The 16,717-nt window shown below is 37.8% G+C and overlaps 2 protein-coding genes across 9 annotated transcripts in view; one reads left to right on the top strand and one right to left on the bottom strand.

The window, feature by feature from the left end:
• Positions 1-5,909, top strand: part of nhsb (Nance-Horan syndrome b (congenital cataracts and dental anomalies)) — a 15,570-nt gene extending 9,661 nt beyond the window's left edge. For all 8 annotated transcript variants that reach the window (XM_016489834.1, XM_016489835.1, XM_016489832.1 and 5 more), the window contains 2 exons: positions 3,194-3,317; positions 3,475-5,909. In XM_016489834.1, coding sequence (XP_016345320.1) covers positions 3,194-3,317; positions 3,475-4,078 — 728 coding nt within the window. In that variant the 3' untranslated portion in view covers positions 4,079-5,909. The remainder of the gene's footprint in view (positions 1-3,193; positions 3,318-3,474) is intronic.
• Positions 5,910-13,726: 7,817 nt separating this feature from the next.
• scml2 (Scm polycomb group protein like 2) overlaps positions 13,727-16,717 on the bottom strand; it is a 26,212-nt gene continuing 23,221 nt past the window's right edge. The window contains exons 13-15 of the mRNA XM_016489962.1: positions 16,319-16,351; positions 14,330-14,493; positions 13,727-14,227 (exon numbers count right to left, since the gene is read on the bottom strand). Coding sequence (XP_016345448.1) covers positions 14,105-14,227; positions 14,330-14,493; positions 16,319-16,351 — 320 coding nt within the window. The 3' untranslated portion in view covers positions 13,727-14,104. The remainder of the gene's footprint in view (positions 14,228-14,329; positions 14,494-16,318; positions 16,352-16,717) is intronic.

The raw sequence follows: 16,717 nt of genomic DNA, 5'->3' as shown, positions 1-16,717 counted from the left end.
CCCTATGGAAGTCAATGGGGACCAACAACTGTTTGGTTCTTCAAAATATATATTTTTGTGTTCAACATAAGAATGAAACTTATACATGTTTGGAACAACATGAGGGTGAGTAAATGATTACAAAATTTTCATTTTTGGATTAACTATTTCTTTAACTATACCATTGTCAGGAATATGGACTGTCTGTGTGTGTTTTGCTCCCCATGTGCTCCCATTTACCTAATTTTCCCTCGTGTGTGCCATGCCCTTATTTGGTTATCTTCCTGTTCCTGTTCCGATTGTGTTTGATTGATCTTAGGTGTGTCTCATTAATTCCCTCGTTTAGTTCAGTATTTAAAGTGTGTTCTGCCTCTTGTTTCCGGTCCGGTGTTATACGTCAATTGGTGCTATGTGTGTCTCCTGCGTGCCCTTTTTTCCCTGTGATTTGGATTATTAAAGACTGTGTGGTGTAACTCCTACGTCTCCTCGCTCCTCACCGTAGCAGTCGTGACAGACCACCGGACCTACAAAGAAGTTTAGTGGCGTGTTTCCCCTCCATTTTGTTTCCGTGTTTTGTACAGTGTTTTTTTTGTTTCCTGTGTTTCCCCCATGGATCCCCTCGCCTCAATATTTACCTCCCTTGCCCGTAAGGACCTTCCCCTCCTGGAGTATGCGGTTGAGTTCAGCCAGCTTGCCGTTCTAACGGCATTTGACGACGCTGCACTGAACTCACTGTTCTGGATCGGGGCTAACTACCACCGCCCCGTCGACCTCCCAGACACCACCAGACTGTGCTGGAGGGAGGCAATCATCCGGTGTCTGGAGAGCGTCTTCCCCTGATCCAGAACACAGCCAGACCCAGAGCCCAGCCCACCATCACCCCACTGCGCGGAGCAAGAGCCTGAGCCCACCACTGACGGAGAGCCAGAGTCCGCCGCGACCGACGAGCCATCGCCTAGGAGTGCGACAGAGCTGAGGATCGCCATGGAGCCAGAGCCTCACGGATCATCAGACCAGGTGTGAGAGCTGGCTACAACTCCCGCCATGAGGTAGAAAGCCGTGGACAGAGAGAGCACAGAGAGGAGCTCCGCCCCCTGCACTGTGGCTGAGGGTGAGCTGAGAATGGATCTGGGTAAATGGAAAGAGGAAGGAGACCTTATTGACTTGTATACCGACCTGCCCCCTCTCCTCCCTCCTCCGTCTGTGACCTCTGTCCCTCCCGTTCCTGAGTTTAGCCCTGTTCCCCCGTCCAGTCCAGATGGGGCTCCTGTTTCCCCGTCCAGCCCAGAGAGGGCTTCTGTTCCCGAATCCAGCCTGGAGAGGGCTTCTGTTCCCAAGGGCAGCCCTGAGAGCCCGGAGGCTCAGAAATGCACGCCCACCCTCCCGCTCCTGCCTCCTCCACCGCTGTCGTCTGACAGCCCCTCTGCTCGCCCTCAGCCCACCATTGGTACGGTGCGAGCTCCGCGGCCCCCCCCTCCAGCCTCTGAATCCCGGACTCCGCCTCGGCCCGTCGGCCCGTCGACCCGTCGGCTCCACCGTGGCTCCTAGCTCCCTCCTCTCCGCCATGGCCCATCAGTCTACTGGCTCCACCGGGCTCCCTCATCCCTCCGGCTCCGCCTTGGTCTGTCGTCGACCATCCGTCGCCTCGGGACTCCACTCCTCCGACTGCACCTCGTCCCTCCATCCCTCCGGCTCCGTCAGGCTCCTCCTTCTTTCCTTTCGGCTCCACCTTGGTCCTCTGTCGCTCCGGCTCCACCGTGGCCTTCTGGATCCCTGTCTCCACATCGATCGCCAGAGCCATCAGTTCCACCTCGGCCCTCCAGATCCTCCTCGTCACCCTAGCTCATCGGCTCTCCGTCTCCGCCTCCTCCGCCACCTGCTCCGCCGCCGTTGGTCGACCCCCTGGAGTCGTCAGCCCTTCCTCCACAATGACTCTTCCCTCCGTCGGCTCCACCGTGGGTCCCACCTGGTGCTGCATGCTCCCAGTCCCTCCTGTCGTCTCCCTGGCTCCTCCCTCCGTCTGATCCGCCCTGGCTCCTCCTGTTTCCTCCTTGGCTCCTCCCTCCATCGTCACCTCCCTGGACTCTGTCTGCCGGCCCCCTCCCAGGTGTCCATCCTCCTCCTGAGCCTCCTCCCAAGTTCCCACCCGTCCCTCCTTCTGTTTTTTCTTCAGCACGAGGACGCGCCTTCCGGGAGGGGGACAATATGTCAGAAATATGGACTGTCTGTGTGTGTTTTGCTCCCCATGTGCTCCCATTGACCTAGTATTCCCTCGTGTGTGACATGCCCTTATTTGGTTATCTTCCTGTTACTGTTCCGATTGTGTTTGATTGATCTCAGGTGTGTCTCATTAATTCCCTAGTTTAGTTCAGAATTTAATGTGTGTTCTGCCTCTTGTTTCCTGTCCGGTGTTATAAGTCAATTGGTGCTATGTGTGTCTCCTGCGTGCCCAGTTTTTCCTGTGATTTCATTTATTAAAGACTCTTATGTGGTGTAACTCCTACGTCTCCTCGCTCCTCACCTTAGCAGTCATGACAACCATATGTTATAAATATAGAAAAACAATAACTTGTACAGACAAACATTTTACTTTAATATTAAATTAAATAAATTAATTTAATTTCAAAGTAATCACTTAAAATGTAACTATAACATAATACAGTTACTCATATTTTGTTTTAAATATGTAACGACATTACATGTATTCATTACTCCCCAATCCTGTGCATAACATAGTCACATGACACCATGCAGAGTTGGTGATTGTTTTTATTTCACCTCTAGCGGCCACTATTCCAACTATACTATAGGAACTATAGGAGCAGATCAGTCAGTAAAACTGACATATTGGTCAGCCTCAACATGATTTTTTTACTACACTCTTAAAAATAAAGGTGCTTCACGATGCCATAGAAGAACCTTTTTGTCTAAATGGTTCCATAAAGAACCTTTAACATCTGAAGAACCTTTCTGTTTCACAAAAGGTTCTTTGTGGCGAAATAAGGTTCTTCAGATTACAAAAAGGTAAGAAAGAGATGGCTGAATGTTTCTTTGTGGAACCAAAAATGGTTCTTCTATGGCATCGCTTGAAGAACCTTTTGAAGCACCTTTATTTTTAAGAGTGTAGACTGATTTCACATTCAAGCTGTTGAATGCATAACTTTATTTCAAGAGCTAATTGAGCTTGATGTATGAATGCTTTGCATGTTGACAGAATCAACTCCCAGTGACAATTCAACCTCTCCTTTGACTGATGACTCTAAACCTGATGATGATAATGTTTTCCCATCCCCCAACAAACTACGCACAACTGAAGATCTGTTTGCCATGATACACAGGTAAGCATGACTGTTTCACATTCAAGTGCCACATTTTGTGTCTTGTTTCTCATGTTTTATGTGTCTTATGATGTGACATTGGATGATATTTCATGCAATCATTGAAATTTTTATGTGACCGAAATACACCAAATGATTGTCAACCAAATGATTGCAGATCTAAAAGGAAAGTGCTGGGACGTAAAGACTCGGGGGAGATGAGTGGAAAAAGTCGGCCTGGAGTAGCACCTGCAACCGCCCCAGTCAGCAATCCTACTGTATGCCCGGTCACCTCTGCTGCCTCAGTCCCTTCAAACAGCTCTCAGCGAGCCTCAGGACCCATCTACAGGAGTGCCAAAAAGTCCAGTACATCCAGGGAGGAGTTCAAACTCCTGCTGCTAAAGAAGGGTAGTCGCTCAGACTCAAGTTACCGCATGTCTGCTACGGAGATCCTCAAGAGCCCCATCACACCCAAGACTCAAGAAGAGCTGCTATTAGAGGCTGCAAGGCAAACAGAGGAGCCCCCCTTACCCCTCCAGGAGTCCACTAGCAGTGGAGATCCACTTCCAAGCCAATTCCCTAAGGCCAACAGTGAAGGATTCTCCCCAAAAACACTTGCCATGTCAGCTGCCTCCAGACAGGGACGTTCCAGAATTCCACCTGCGGCAAACAGCAGTCGCTATAGCACGCGGAGTCGGCTGTACACTGCCCCAATGCAGGCCATATCAGAGGGAGAGACTGAGAACTCAGATGGAAGTCCACACGATGATCGCTCCTCTTAGTGGTATAATCATTTTTTTTAACCACTTAGCAAAATGATAAATCTTTTATAATACAAAAACATTCTATTTGAACTGTATGAGAGTGCTGTATACATTATGATCTATCTTAGTTTTAACCCCTGATGTTTGTGATTTGAAAAAACATTGATTTCTTTAATCTCCTTTTGTATTACCTTTTATCATTGAGAGCTATGATTTTCATCATAATCCCACACTTTTATGCTCACAAAATGAGAAGGTGAAATTAGTTCTTCAACAAGGTATTGAAAGGCAACTTTTTAATATAGAAAATTCTATTTCCATCATCCATCACAAATTTACACAAATATGTGGATGCTTCTCTAAGGACAATCGCACCATGGCCATTCTTAGCAGAGTGTGCAAGGGGAAAGATTTCTGAGAAAAAGAAAGCTAGAACTGTTATGAACATGGTTCTAGTAGACTGGTTTGCAAAACCATCAGTTCTTTTGCACTTCATTTGGGTAATTATACCTTGAAATATACAACCTGGATGTACTGTTAACAAGGCAAGCGGACAAAATTATCCCGTTTTAGTTTAGTGAAATGTAATGGAACGTACAGTATGTGTGTTTTTCAGAATCTTCATGCTGTCTGAATCTCAAACTGTCAAACAGCATTCCAACAACTGTTACGAAAACTAATTTAATCCTTTTTACCCGTGTTTAGTTTGCCTTTTCTTCAAAGACCCAAATTGGGTTGTGTATTTTTGTCACAATTTTCAGGTGTCATCATGTATATTTACTTAACCAACCAACATGGAAGATTTTTGTGACTGCAGAAGAAATGAGGACCTCAATCTCAATGTATTCTGTGAATACCCTTAAAATCAAGTGTACTGTTCATTTGAAGAAGAATGGATTCACTTTTAAAGTGAAACTCCTCAGAGTTGGAGGTCTTCTCTGAGTTCAAAACTCATAGGAATTAGCTAGATTTGTCAAGCCTACACTGTGCCACTGAAGGGAAGGTGACATGCTGTGAAAAGATCGATTTTTGGTCATCCGTCTCTGAAGAACGCTCTTTCACTCTGGTCATAATTCAGTTTCTTCATCCTTTGTACAGCATGCAATAAAACACCAGAACATGTCACATCTCCACGTAAAATGTATTTCCACCTTCACTTGAATTTGTTGAGTATGTGCTCTGTTCAGTAAATGTACAAAATGTGTGGGATTTGTTGAAATGTGCAGTTTTACATCACTGTATACACAGTTTGAGCTCTTTCCTGTAAGTGGAGAAACTGGACAATCTAATCTAATGAAGCACTATTTGTGTACAGCTGAGTTTTGAAAGAACAGACTGAGGCATAAATATGGGGCCATTTTGTTTAAATGATGATAGAATTATATTTAGGGATTAATGTAATGTCATACTGATTTATATCTCAATCTCTGGGATATAGATAAAATGACTGTGAGAAAGCAGCAGTGATTCATTGCTCATCTGTATATTTATAGATGATTGACATAATATTTCAGCCTTTATTCTGAACTGTCATTGATTTGTCGTGTACTGTCCAAGACGTTTGAGAATTGGATTTTTTTTTTATACCGGTAGAGAAACCTTCCAGGATATTCTGAGACACTGAGACAGAACTAACAGATATTTTCTCATAAAATAGGAGCTGCAGTGTGCCACGTCTTATTTCTCTTTTAATACAACCCTGTCTAATGGTTGTCGCAATTAGCTTTGCTTTATAACTACAGAATTTTGGAAGTACAGACTACTTTTTTTCTCCTTTGTGTACATGTACTAGAACTAAATCTATGAAATCTTCTTTTAGATTGCAACATTTCATAGAAAAAAAGTATTTTTAATTATGGGATATTTTATCCAGAGAATTATTTTGTTAATAAATTTGGAAAAGAATAATTATAAAGCTTTATTTAAATAAAATAAGAAAAACATATTTCATATCAGGGGTGCATCAGCCAATGATGAAGATACAGAACTTGTAAACATTTCTAAATTAGCTGTAAACTTGCATTCTCAACAAATAAGCTTAAACGACGTTTTGGTGCTTTGAATTCTATACCCAGGCCATATTCTGTCATTGTTGCCATTAAGGGGAAAATGTCATTGATATCATCAGTTTTCTTTTCATACTTTTCTCTCTGTGCTTGTGATGCAATTGCAGTCATGAAAACAACACTCGTGACAACTCAAAAATTCAGATATGTAGCAATGATTGTCTTTTGTTTCTATTTTCACAACAGTAGCCACATTTGAAGTATCAACCTAGTCACCTGTACTGTAGTGAAGCTAACCAGTCAGTTTAGGCCTTATTTGCAAAAGATTAAAGAAAACAATGAAGGGAAATCACAAAGTTATCTGTATCATAGTTATTTTACCTCAAATACAGCTTTGGACTGTTTTAAACTGGCACAAGTTACTATACGAAAATTATCATATCAATAAAGAACAAAAGTGTAACAGGAAACAAAAAGACACTACAGAATAGAGTTATTTTATTGGTTTTCTTTTATCATCATAATCCATCTTAGACAATTTCTCTGATTTTCATTTTTCTAGACACCTTTTGCAGATTTTCTCTGCATTAATAGAGAAGCAGTCTTTTTTTCTTCTTTTTTTGACAAAGGGTTTTAAATGTGTATTGGTGTGAAAAAAAGTATAAAAAATTAATTGAAGAAATAAAAAATGAGGGTTAAAGTGAAAATGTCTAATGATAAGATGCATCTCATTGTTACAATAAGCAGGAAGCAAATCTCATTCTGTATACATGCTTCACTTCAAGAGATTTGAATCCATTTTGTATTTTTGTATAAACATGTACAAATGATCTTTTTAAAGTGAAAAAAGAGAAAAGGCACTGTTTCATTTTTTAAAATGTTTTAAAAGTTTACATTAATTCCAAGCCTTTGTATATTTTTGAGCTGTGCGACTCTCTCAGTCCTCTCAGACCTGTATTTATTTTTTAGTAAACATTGTGGGAATTTCATTGTAAATTTTAACCATTTCTTGCCAGCTCAAGTGACTGCTTAGTAACTGTGCATAGAGAAAGCCAATAAATGTGACTGCATTGAAAAATAACCGGATGCCTGAAGTATGATTTACATGTTTACTGTATGAGCACTCGACTCGAGAGAATTTCATGCATGTAAAAATTTAAACCTCTTACACAGCTTGTAGAATAAGTTAAGATAAAGCACTTTTTTGGAATTGTTGTCTTTTTCAGTGACAGGTGGGCCTACATATTGTTGTGTCATAAATACCAAGTTATAGCAATATCACAAAATGTATGTAGGCTATACAGTTAGTTAAAATATTCCGACGTGAGTTATAACGTGATACTTAGCAGTCACAATGAATTTAACATAAATGTATTACATAACAAATAGCCTGCGAGTCAATTTGAGCCTCCACTTATAAAGCCCTGAGAAATTGTAAAATAGAACAGCCGGTTACGCACAAAATCAACCTCTCTAGTTGTGTACTTATACAAAGGAAAATGAGAATGTTTACTCATTCTGAACCATAACAAAATATAATGGTTGAAACTTTTTGTTCTATGGACTAAGACCTGATTGAAATTTCGGAGAACGCCACAAGAGGAGGCTATTCTCCATGAAACATATTTTTCACAGAAACGCTAAATGATAATGTCTCAAGTAGGCCTATGCATTTTCCTTCATACATAGAATCATTGAACGTTTAAGGCGCATCTTGTGCTGGTCTTTTTAACTATTTGTGGCACCTGTTTCTCCAGCTGCACAGTGAAGCTACAGGTAGACCAGGAGGAGATTTACATAGAAGGTTAAGCGGCTTTGACAGAAGGGTGAAGCGATTTCGTGGAGTTAATCGAGAAATAGCCTCCTCTTGTAGCGCTTTCAATGAGGTATTGACACACCGTCAGCCTTCAGTTTTAAGGTTGATGTATAGCGAAATTTAGAAGGCGGAACATGTCCGGATTTCGCCTGCGAAACTTCACTTAAATAAAGTTTATTCGAAAGCGATTTACTAAAAACCTGAAAAAATAAATAAATGTCTTTGATTCAGTGCGGTATGTTTTTTGACTCACTAAACGGGAATGTATCGTTAAAATTGTTCATTTGGTAATAAGACTACATTGTTTGCACTGTATGTTTGTGATTCGCTAAAAAATGGAATGACGTCGGTCGCTCTGTAGATTCAGTCGTGGTGTTGAGGCGGTACTAAGTATTAATAATTTGTATAAATAATTACAAAATAAATGTTTAATGGTTATAAAAGAGCCTTCTGTGGCTCCTTCTGGGAGTCTCACTGTAGATTCAGTCTCGATAATGACACAAGAGTAAGCAGAGCTAACTGATTACAAGTAGGCCTAGTCCTATCCTAATTTGGATTAGGCTACATAATCAGATTCCACAAATTAAGTAGCCTGTAATTGGAGTACATTTTAAAATACTAGTAATCAGACAACAGTTACTTTTTTTTATAGATTACATGATTACATATTATTCAACAATATCAATAAATGATTGATTATTACTCTAATTCCTCTTTTTCATCTTTGACATGTTCCTTTCTAAAATAGCCTGCCACTCATATACACTCAGAAAGTCCAGTTTTGTGGACATTCACACAGAGATCAGTCATAAGTCAGGAGGCTACACAGCATTTTAAAATTTAAATTTGAGGGTTCATGATATCACAAACTAAGGCAGAAGCTTTTTGTAGTCCCTACCAGCTGTTTGTTGTAGGCCTTAAAAAGCTAATTCTGTAAAAGAAAACATCTCCCTTTACATTGAACTTTGCAGATGTTGTTTATGCTCAAACAGGAACATTTATTTATTTATTTTATTTATTTAGTCATTTAGCAGACCCTTTTATCCAAAGCGACTTACAAATGAGGACAACAGAAGCAATCAATTGTAGTATTAAAACAACTAAAAACAGATCCAAAACTAAAAGCTAAAACTTTATAAATACTACTTATACACATTTTAAAAATAAAGAAATTAAATAAAAATGACAAATGCATACAACAAAATTTAAAAACAACATTTAAATGAAAAACAAAAAATAAAGCTAAAAACAATTCAAAATATTAAAGAACAAAAGGTATAAGAGTATAATAATGATTCTAACATAACACTAAGCCAAACACCAAAAAAACAACTACATAGATGTGTATGTACAACCATACACACATACATAAATATATATCTAGACATACACATTTATAAATTCAATATATATATATTATTTCATTTCCATTTAGTTTGTTGAAGTATTAAAATAACTCAAATTAAATAAAACTAAAAACTTAATAAAAGACCTATACAGACATAATAAATTCAGACATAATTTAAATAAAATTCAAATAACTAACAAATACAAATAATACAAATCAAATGACAGTAGTTTATCAGTAGTCCTAAAAAAATAACACTGCCAAACTTACATGCTAAAAAACAACAACTTACTTACACATAGTAAGAAATGGTTATAAAAGCTGAAACAGAAGTGAAACAAGTAATAGGAAAGAGGAGAAATAAAAAGCGATACTTATCCATAGCCGCGGGAACGTATTTTGAGCTGGGGGGGCTGAGAAATAAAACGGGGGGGTCACGTGACAAGAGTGATGCGAGAAGACTGACACTATATGATGGTGGATCCAAAGCGCAACTTTTGTTAATAAAACTATCATTTATTCGTTTAATAGCCTATAAGTGAGTGTCTTTGTTGCTGGGTTTTCATTAAAAAAATAACAATGAACCACAAACTAAGCATTCGTTTTAAATAAGGGAAAAGATCTTATTTATTTGGGTTACAACGGCTATATCCATCTTATTCATTTTGTCAATGCAAGGTAGCCTAGATGTTTAATATATGCGAATTTGCCATTGTACTATTTTATGGCTGATGTGTTTTAATAAGATAATAAACCACAAACTACGAACGTTTTAAGGAAGCCTGAGGGGAAATCCATAGGCTATTCATTTGTGTTAAACACGAGTAAAACATATCCTTATTTATTTTGTTAATAAAAGTTCAAAGCCATGTATCAAGGTTGCAGTTGCACAGAATTTATTGCACTGTTGTTAAGAGTATTTGTGGTCAGGGTTGTGAAATCTTTCCGGATCCACAGAGCTGCCTTTAAAGGAATAGTTCAGACAGAAATGAAAATGTACTGATTTACTCACCCTTAACTTTCTTCAAACCCATCTGATGATCTGAACCTTTAGTTCAAGAGTGAGTTGAGTTCAGCTGACTCAGCAGCTCGCTGGAGGTGAAGATTATCTGTAAATAACCACTTAATCTGAATAAATGACAAAATTAAACTATCCCAAAATCCTCTGGAAGCATCAATTGATGGCTTCTTTTTCCAATAAATTTGTTCCCTGATTCTCAAACTCACCTTTATAATATGTTTGTCTGTAGGTATAATGACCACCAGTTGTTTCTGAGTAAGATGGATGCATGAAATGTTTATGCTTTTCGTGTGTCCTAAATGGATTTGCTATTTATTATGGATTAACCTTGCTAGACCTCAGGGTGACTTAGTAAGGTAGACAATATCTTGGAGACATTTTTCACTCAACAAAGTAAAGTACTTTGTTGTCTCTGAGATTCCTTGTAAATCAGAAGCAGAATCTATAAATTATATTGCTGTTTATATTGTGCTTGGACATATCATATTTGCAATAACTTGTTGACGTCATTCATTAACAAGGAACACAAAACATTATTTTGATGTCAAATACCTCTTTTTTCAAACCAGGAACACATAGAGCCCCACCATAAGGACTGTTCTGAAGTTTGGCATCTTTTTGAGTGGAACCCTCAGGTTAAGGGTCTACAATGGCAGACCAAACAAAAGAGGTAATAAAACATCAGACCAACACAGAAATGCCAGATGGCAATGGATCAGGCTGTTCTAATCTCTATTCCAAAGAACAAACAAGAAAAACTTCACCTGAATTTAATCCTTCTAATGAACACTCAGTGAATCTTGCTCTCAAAGTGGCCACATCTTTTTTGCAGTCAGTCTTTCTTGAAAATAGGCCCGTTGTACTTCCTGTTAATCTTCAGTTTGCTGGGGGTTTGCCACCTCAACTTGGTGAGACAGGGTTGTCTCCCTTGATCTTGCCTGCTTCAAGCACAGTCTCCATGCCACTGGTACTGGATGGGCATTTAAACTCCCAACTTCCACCTTCTTTAGGCTCTTGTCCATTTGCCAATATTCAGATAAGTACTTTACTTGAAAACCTGCTTTTGAGTCAACCAGAAGCTTTGGTTTACCACACAGAAGCACCAGTGTTTCAAAGCCATGGAACTGCCACATGTTTGCAAGATCTAAGACCATCTCTGAGCAATTGTGCTTCAGCAGAGTATCAGATGACTGGTCCAGACCAACCAATCCCTTTACCTTCAAACTTCTTGCCACGTGAAATTGTTCAGCCCCCTAGCACACCAATGGCCTCACTGATCCCACCAGCAACCTTGTTGTTCCCTTATCCATTTGTGGTCCCGTTACCAGTGCCGTTACCCATACCAATCCCTATCCCTATCCAAATTCCTCAGAGTTTAGACTTAGACTCAAAAACTTTTACTAAGACCTCTGAAAGTGGTTCTATGATTGACAAAAGCACCAGAAGCACGGCCTGCCCTGTATTTCCGCATACACCATCAGTCTCTCAGGATGAGGTGCTTGGCCTCTCACTTAAGTCAACCCAAACTAAGCGGGACTATGTTTTATCTGCTTCACCAAACTCAGCACTGGATCTGTCTGTGGTATGCTCCAATTGTAGACTTCAGAATGGACTAAACACATGGACAATACATAAAGGCAATGGAAACAACATCACACATTCAAAGTATGAGGACTACAATGGCAAGATTGTGTGCCCAACTCAAACAGTCAAAGTCATTGTGTCGCCCACAGAGACTGTTCTTCCCCCTTTATGTGACAAACGAAAAGGTTTCTCATGGGACTACATGATAAACTCACCCATGAAACCAGACAGGAGCCATGATACTGTGCCACAGGACAGCTCTAGGAGACTGTCCACAGCTCACTCTCCTTGTAGTGAACAACAGAGACAGATCTTAAATAACAAAAATGTATATTTCAAAAGGGACAGGTCACAAAACATGCATGGAGACACTCCTCCATTTAAAAAACAGCATCTGGCTTATTTTCTGCCCTGAAAATACTCCAAATTTAACACATGCTAAATCACATTAGTTTTTGTGATTGCAGATATTTATTTATTTTGGCAAGTTATATTCATCTTTAGTCCTAATATTGATTATTATAAATGAATATACATTCTGTTAGAATATACAAAAGTTAAATTAAGTTAAACTGAAATCAATAGCTACCAATTCAAGGTACTAAAATGCAATAATTATATCATTCATTAATAACAGAAATATAATATATACAACATTGGTAAATTATGTATATATATATATATATATATACACTAGTCAACATTTGAAGTGGATCAAAACCGAAGTTGTCCTAAAACCTTAAAGCATTCTTGTCTTAGGACAACTTTGATGAACTTTTTTGATCCACTTCAAATGTTGACTACTGTATATCATCTAGAAGAAAGATGAATGTGCTTAATAAAACCATGAATGAGGTAATGCACCTTTCCACTGAAAATACAGTGAAAATGACAACTTTATAAATGCAATTATTTATTCAAATAGTAGAAAAGTGTTCAAAGAAGTAAATACAAAATATTTCAACCTGAGTATAAGAGCAAAGTAAATACAGTGTATCTAAAAGGAGCTAAAAATGTATGTATATAAATGTGAATCATAACAAAAAGCTCCATCCCCCAAGTCACAAAATCCATTATCAATGATATAAACAGACACAATGCGCTCAAAAAAGGCGACACTTTCGAACTATAAAAAAAAAAATGCACTGAAGGACAGAATACTGAACTAAATACACATTTGTATAATACACACATAAAAAGAACCACATACATATCTGGGATTGCTGCATGCTCTGTACATCATTCAGCATGCAGATAAACCTCTGAATTTCAGGACCATGTGACATGTCCACTTCATGGGTCACCTGAAGTGCTGGTGTGGACATTAATATAGTCAGTTTTTAGAGGGAAAAGACATTATGACTGTTTTAACAAAATATGAATAAATGAAAACGTATTGTACAGGAGTCCCGAGTAATTATCTTGAGATAAACAGCAATAGTAATGAAGTTTTCACTAACAGTCAGAAGTAAAATTTTGTGCTTTTAAAATTGGTGCCTTTTATAGACCATAAAGCCATTTTTGGTTTATCACAAATTAAATATCACATTTTTATTTAATTTTTTTCTCTGTTACTTTATGAAACAGCAGAACATTTTGAAATATGATTGTGTATTTCCATTCATGTCACAGAAAAAAACAAAACAACAACAACTGAAAATAACTCCAATTAAATAAACACTATGCCAAATGGTGAAATTTGATTAACTGGCACCAAAACCCTTCATAGTCAATGTCCATAGTGTATTTCAAATACATCTTCATCAGACGTAAACAAAGTGTGAAATACAGTGGAAAGTGAACATTTTGTCCAGTACTAGAAACAATACATAAACAACACAGTGAAATCCTTTGGAATTCAGCTTTCTACCATTGTCTGTAAACGCAGAGCATCATATCGCTGAGATACTGAGGTCTGTAGCTGCAGCTTTACACTGAATTTTTTTTCCTAGATGAGAGCCAGTGAACATTCTTGTACACAATGGTTGTATACAATGTCCATGCAAAGTTAGGTAGTTTTGAAAAGTCAATCTGGTGATGTTAATTTTTGCATTTGCCACAAAAATGAAAATATTTGGCTGGTCAGTTTTTTCCCCCACCGTTTGAACCAGCAGGAATGAGTACAGCTTAAGTAGGTCAATATGTTGGACCTTTGACCGTCAATGTCACAGGTAATAAATATCCATGTATCTTGAGTGAAGTCTGTGGTTTGACTCTGAAATGTAGAGAACATGCATTTTCCTCCGTTGCCATCTAGTGGATCCAGCTACTATTTTGCCTGTTTGAGTCTCTCAATGTGATGGCAAAGTTTAAGAGCAGGACCCAGTTTCAGCCCCATGTACTTCATGATCATGTCGCTCCGTAAAAGCATCAAGGCCTTGCCATCAATCTCCTGTGGAAAAGCAAAACAATCAATCTGTTAAAAAATCTACTCTGAAATCTTGTTCTGAAAAAGTGCAAAAAAACATGAGAAATCCAGAAAATCGTATCTCACGTGTTTCCTGAAGAGCTCTGCGTGTGGGCCCAGTGCTTGTGGATCAGCATCACGCACAAATTGCATCACTTCCTCTATACTCCAGGATGATGGACTTTTACTAGACGTTTTGGTCGGATCCTTCTCTGCTGCTCGATGATCAGGCCCAGTGGTTGAGCTAGCAGCTAGAAAACGACCCAAAAACAATGTAGTTATGGCTAATAAATTTGGAAACTACAAAAAGGTTTTTATTTACACATTCAGATGAATTTATTATAATTTGTAACATATACGCATTACAAAATGCATGGCTCTGTTCAAAGAAGCATTCAAACATACTTATTTCTGCAGTATCTAGTATGTATACTGTGCACAGCATGTTCATTTTTGTGTGTATGCATAGAGAATAACAGGATGATCAGGTCACTTTTTTCACTCATAAAATGATTTTTTCCAGACAAAATTTAAATAAAAGGAATAAACGGGGAAAAAAAACTTTTTTTAGGATTTAATATAATAATAATATAAAAAATGAATAATCTAAATAAAATCTAAATATATTGAGGTAGGTAGTAGTAGTCATTCTTACTAATGTAGAAAGTTGGTCTTTTTCAGACAAAATTCAAATAAAAAAATGGAAAAGTTAAGATGATACCTACAGCTGCACTCACTATAGTGTGCTATATTCATTTAAATTATTTTTATTATATATTTTTTCAATATTTAAATATGCTTTTTTATTTGTGGGAGGCAATATTCATTCAACACATTATTCAGAACATTTTCATTTTGTGCACAATACATGTACCACATATTGCAGAAACAATTAAGAATAGTATGATAGCGTCAAATACAGCCCACAGCTGAAAGTAGTAGATGCTATATGTCAAAAACCCACAAAATGTTGTGAATTATATACATGTCATCACACAGTAATGAAGCATTATGGGCTTTATAATCACAAAGTAATTAAATCTATGTTCATCCTTTTTTCTGCCCGCCTCAACTGACGTATGTATTTTTTTGGGAAACTGAACATGAGCTTTCCTGAATGGGAGTGCTGGTCTAGGATCAGTCCCTCCTTGACAGTTCTGGACTCAGTCTCTCTAAAATGGAAAATAAAACTGAACCCCAAACATTACTCCCACTCCGAGATGCTATTTAAATAAATATGACCCCCTGAGCCACTAACATGCTTTAATCCATATCAAAGCCTATTGTGTCACTTGACATTTGATTAGAGAAAATACATCTGGTCCTCATACAAGCACTCTGTGCAGAACTGATATGGGTGTTTATCCCACGATAGAAATAGATCTCAGTCTCTGAAGAGCAGCACTGATCGTGTAAGCCAAACTGCTAGACCCAAAGCATTCTGAAGAAGGTGAACAATAAAACTGCTCTGCTTTCAGGGCTCAAACACAAGCGTAATATCTACAAGCACAGACACTAAAAGCTCACTGACTTTCAATAAGATTCCATAAATGAGTCACTTTATTATTACTAAATCCTTAAAAATACACTATACTTCAGCTTATATGGTGACCGCTTATTCAAAGTTTAATGACATTTCTAATGGCACATGAAATAACGATATAAGGTTTAACAGAGCTGTAAAAATCGATTAATTGCTTCCAAAATAAAATAAAGTGTTACTAATAAATCTGAGTGTACTAGGTCTATTTAAAATAAATAAAATTAAGTCTAGTCAACTTTATCATTAATAAAATCAACAAAAAACACAATGCTTCAGCTTATATACAGATCAGTAGTTTAAAACTTCATGACATTCCAGTAACACTGTACAATAAGATTTCATTTCTCAACTTTAGTTAACTACATTAGTTAACTTGAACTTAATATTTTTTAATATTTTGAATGACAGCTATTACAAAGTGTTAGCTATAAATCTGAGTGATGATTTAAGTCTGGTCATCTACAAAGGGGACAAGTAATCTTACATGTTATTAATAGTGTGTGTGTGAAGGGGTCTAAACAAAGCATTCTTACATAGCCTACCTTCCACTCGTCTGTGTGTGCGAAAGAAGCATTCAAACATACTTATTTCTGCAGTATCTAGTATGTATACTGTGCACAGCATGTTCATTTTTGTGTGTATGCATAGAGAATAACAGGATGATCAGGTCACTTTTTTCACTCATAAAATGATTTTTTCCAGACAAAATTTAAATAAAAGGAATAAACGGGGAAAAAAAACTTTTTTTAGGATTTAATATAATAATAATATAAAAAATGAATAATCTAAATAAAATCTAAATATATTGAGGTAGGTAGTAGTAGTCATTCTTACTAATGTAGAAAGTTGGTCTTTTTCAGACAAAATTCAAATAAAAAAATGGAAAAGTTAAGATGATACCTACAGCTGCACTCACTAAAATTCTTGTAAAA

The sequence above is a fragment of the Sinocyclocheilus anshuiensis genome, unplaced genomic scaffold, assembly GCF_001515605.1.
Source record: "Sinocyclocheilus anshuiensis isolate Anshui unplaced genomic scaffold, SAMN03320099.WGS_v1.1 scaffold1154, whole genome shotgun sequence".
NCBI classification, from domain to species: Eukaryota; Metazoa; Chordata; class Actinopteri; order Cypriniformes; family Cyprinidae; genus Sinocyclocheilus; species Sinocyclocheilus anshuiensis.
This window is presented reverse-complemented; position numbering and strand designations above follow the sequence as displayed.